This window comes from Xiphophorus hellerii, chromosome 24 (genome assembly GCF_003331165.1).
Source record: "Xiphophorus hellerii strain 12219 chromosome 24, Xiphophorus_hellerii-4.1, whole genome shotgun sequence".
NCBI lineage: Eukaryota > Metazoa > Chordata > Actinopteri > Cyprinodontiformes > Poeciliidae > Xiphophorus > Xiphophorus hellerii.
The window spans coordinates 429,703-433,764 of record NC_045695.1 but is presented as its reverse complement, the minus strand read 5'-3'; the positions used below and the strand labels follow the sequence as shown (position 1 = coordinate 433,764).

The 4,062-nt window shown below is 47.7% G+C and overlaps 1 protein-coding gene and 1 long non-coding RNA gene across 2 annotated transcripts; both read left to right on the top strand.

Moving 5' to 3' along the window:
* The first annotated feature begins 427 nt into the window (after positions 1-427).
* Positions 428-1,945, top strand: LOC116715884 (uncharacterized). Its single transcript, XR_004338285.1, has 4 exons — positions 428-773; positions 1,207-1,268; positions 1,356-1,504; positions 1,763-1,945. It is a non-coding gene; the product is annotated as an uncharacterized LOC116715884 (long non-coding RNA).
* Positions 1,946-2,109: 164 nt separating this feature from the next.
* On the top strand, positions 2,110-4,062 carry LOC116716278 (mucin-5AC-like; the record flags this gene model as incomplete). Its single annotated transcript, XM_032557199.1, has 2 exons — positions 2,110-2,778; positions 3,568-4,062. Coding segments are annotated over 2 exons (1,164 nt in total), but the record flags the coding sequence as incomplete, so codon positions are not given.

Below are 4,062 nucleotides of genomic sequence, written 5' to 3'. Positions count from 1 at the left end.
CCAAAATCACAGTTGCTCCAACCATGACAGCAGCTCCAACCACAACAACAGCGGCTCCAACCACAACCACAACAGCTTCAACCACAACCACCGCAGCTCCAACCACAACAACAGCGCCTTCAACGACAACCACAACAGCTCCAACCACAACCACAACAACTCCATCCACGACAACAGCTGCTCCAACCATGACAACAGCTGCTCCAACCACAACCACAACAGCTCCAACCACAACCACAGCAGCTCCAACCACAACAACAGCTGCTCCAACCACAACCACAACAGCTCCAACCACAACCACAGCGTCTCCAACCACAACCCCAGCTGCTCCAACAACAACAGCTGCTCATATCTCAACTACAGCTGCTCCAACCACCACCACAACAGCTCCAACCACAACAACAGCGGCTCCGACCACAACCACAGAGGCTCCGACCACAACCACAGCGGCTCCGACCACAACCACAGCGGCTCCAACCACAACCACAGTGGCCCCAACCACAACTACAGAGGCTCCAACCACAACTACAGAGGGTCCAACCACAAGCACAGTGGCTCCAACAACAACCACAGCGTCTGCAACCACAACAACAGCAGCTACAACCACAATTACTGCTACTTCAACCACAACAACAAATTCTCCAACCAAAACCACTGCACCTACAGCCTTAATAAGGCTGCTGATTTTTAAATCTGATGAAGTATTCACCACAGATTTGGCAGACCCATCAACATCAGCATTCCAAACACGTTCTGGACACATAAGGAATAGTGTATGTTTACCCTTCTTACTCCCATAACAATTTCCATAAAAAAAAAAAAAAATTAATTTATAAATTAAAATCCTATTGTGTGCCTATGAAGGATATTTTGTGTCTCTTCTGCATAAAAATGTGAAATAAATTTTCTTCTAACTTAAGAAAGTACAAAGGAATCTTATAAATATTGTAAGTCCTGCTTACCTAGAATGTGGTTTTAAATATACGGAAGAGGATTAGGGCCACCGAAAAGAAAAAACGAATTCTGAGTCAGAATTTGATTAAACTCAGAATTTTGACTTTAAACTCAGAATTCAGACTTTAGATTTTCTACCTGAACCAATAAAAACCAAATGTATTCACTGAACTAATGTTTTTAGTAATGGCATTCTGAGAAATACATTTTCAAAAACTGTACAATTAAATTCCTTCTCTTTTTTTCATGTAGCTTGACCCACTTTTCAGAAATGTGTTCCCTTCATTCAAAAAGACTGGAGCTATGGCATTCAGGTAATTTCTTTGTAGTTTGCACAACAAATCGTGAACATCATCTTAAGACAGTTGTAGATTTTAACTAACTATACTACACTTTTCCAGAGCGGGCTCAATCATCAACTCTGTGGACCTTGAATTTGAGTCATCTTCTACTCCTAATGATACACTTGTCTCAGAGACGTTGGTTAACCAGCCTTCAATAATGGCAGAATTTCACATAGATCCTGCGACCGTTTCTGTCAGCAACACAGGTAAGACAAAATGATACATTCAAGAAAATCAAATATTTGCGCAACAAATGAAAAAAGAAACACTGACAGAAATGTAAATGAACATTGAAAAATTATAATGGAATTGAGTTACATCACTTGAATGTTTGTAGAAAACATCAATCAAACGTTAATTAAGAGGAAAACTTTAGTATAGTTTTGAATAAATTTTAGAAACAAACTTAAAAAATGTTGTTCCTCTAAACTGTGCAGTCATACTAACTGCAACAAATATTACAGTAACTGACACCACAACGACAGCTGCTCCAACTACAACCACAGAGGCTCCAACTATAACCACAGCGGCTCCTACCAAAACCACAGAAGATCCAACTACAACCACAGCGGCTCCAACCACAACAACAGCTGCTCCAACTACAACCACAGCTACTCCAACCACAACCACAGCTTCTCCAACCACAACTACAGCTGCTCGTACCACGACTACAGCTGCTCCAACTACAACCACAGCGGCTCCAACAACAGCTGCTCCAACCACGACAACAGCTGCTCCAACCACAACCACAGCGGCTCCAACCACAACCACAGCTGCTCCAACCACAACCACAGCTGCTCCAACCACAATTACAGCTGTGCCAACCACAACCACAGCATCTCCAACCACAACCACAACAGCTCCAACCACAACCACAGCTGCTCCAACCACAACTACAGCTGCTCCAACTACAACCACAAAGGCTCCAACCACAACCACAGCTGCTCCAACCACAATTACAGCTGTGCCAACCACAACCACAGCATCTCCAACCACAACCACAACAGCTCCAACCACAACCACAGCTGCTCCAACTACAACAACGGCTGCTCCAACTACAACAACAGAGACTCCAACTACAACCACAGCGGCTCCAACCACAACCACAACTGCACCACCTACAACCACAGTTTCTCCAACTACAACCACAGCGGCTCCAACAACAGCTGCTCCAACCACAACCACAGCTACTCCAACCACAACCACAGTGGCTCCAACCACAACCACAGCTGCTCCAACCACGACTACAGCTGCTCCAACCACGACAACAGCTGCTCCAACCACAATCACAGTTTCTCCAACCACAACAGCAGCTAAAACCACAACAACAGCGGCTACAACCACAACCACAACAGCTCCAACCACAAAAACAGCTGCTCCAACCACAACAACAGCTGCTCCAACCACAGCCACAACGGCTCCAACCACAACTACAGCTGTGCCAACCACAACCACAGCTGCTCCACCGACAACATCAGCGGCTCAAACCACAACCACAACAGCTCCAACCACAACCACAGTTAGTCCATCTACAACCACAGCGGCTCCAACAACAACCACAACAGCTACAACCACAACCACAGCTGCTCCAACCACAACCACAACGGCTCCTACCACAAACACAGCTGCTCCAACCACAACTACAGCTGCTCAAACCACAACAACAGCGGGTCCAACCACAACCACAGCTTCCCCACCGACAACAACAGCGGCTCAAACCACAACAACAGCGCTTCCAACAACAACCACAGCTGCTCCAACCACAACTACAGCTGTGCCAGCCACAACCACAGCTGCATCAACTACAACCACAACGGCTCCAACCACAACCACAGCGGCTCCAACCACAACCACAGCTTCCCCTCCGACAACAACAGCGGCTCAAACTACAACCACAGCGGCTCCAACAACAACCACAGCTGCTCCAACCACAACTACAGCTGCACCAACAACAACAACGGCTGCTCCAACTACAACCACAGCTTCTCCAACTACAACCACAGCGGCTCCAACAACAACAGCTGCTCCAACCAAAACCACAGCTACTCCAACCACAACCACAGCGGCTCCAACCACAACCACAGCTGCACCAACCACAACCACAGCTGCTCCAAGCACAACTACAGCTGTGCCAACCACAGCCACAGCTACATCAACTACAACATCAGCGGCTCCAACCACAACCACAGCTGCTCCAACCACAACCACAACAGCTCCAACCACAACTACAGCTGTGCCAACCACAACCACAGCTGCATCAACTACAACCACAGCGGCTCCAACCACAACCACAGCTGCTCCAACCACAACTACAGAAGCACCAACCACAACCACAGCTTCTCCAACCACGACCACAGCTGCTCCAACCACAACCACAATGGCTCCAACCACAACCACAGCTGTGCCAACCAAAACCACAGCTGCTCCCACCACGACAACAGCTGCTCCAACCACAATCACAGTTGCTCCAACCACAACAGCAGCTAAAACCACAACAACAGCGGCTACAACCACAACCACAACAGCTCCAACCACAAAAACAGCTGCTCCAACCACAACAACAGCTGCTCCAACCACAGCCACAACGGCTCCAACCACAACTACAGCTGTGCCAACCACAACCACAGCTGCTCCACCGACAACATCAGCGGCTCAAACCACAACCACAACAGCTCCAACCACAACCACAGTTAGTCCATCTACAACCACAGCGGCTCCAACAACAACCACAACAGCTCCAACCACAACCACAGCTGCTCCAACC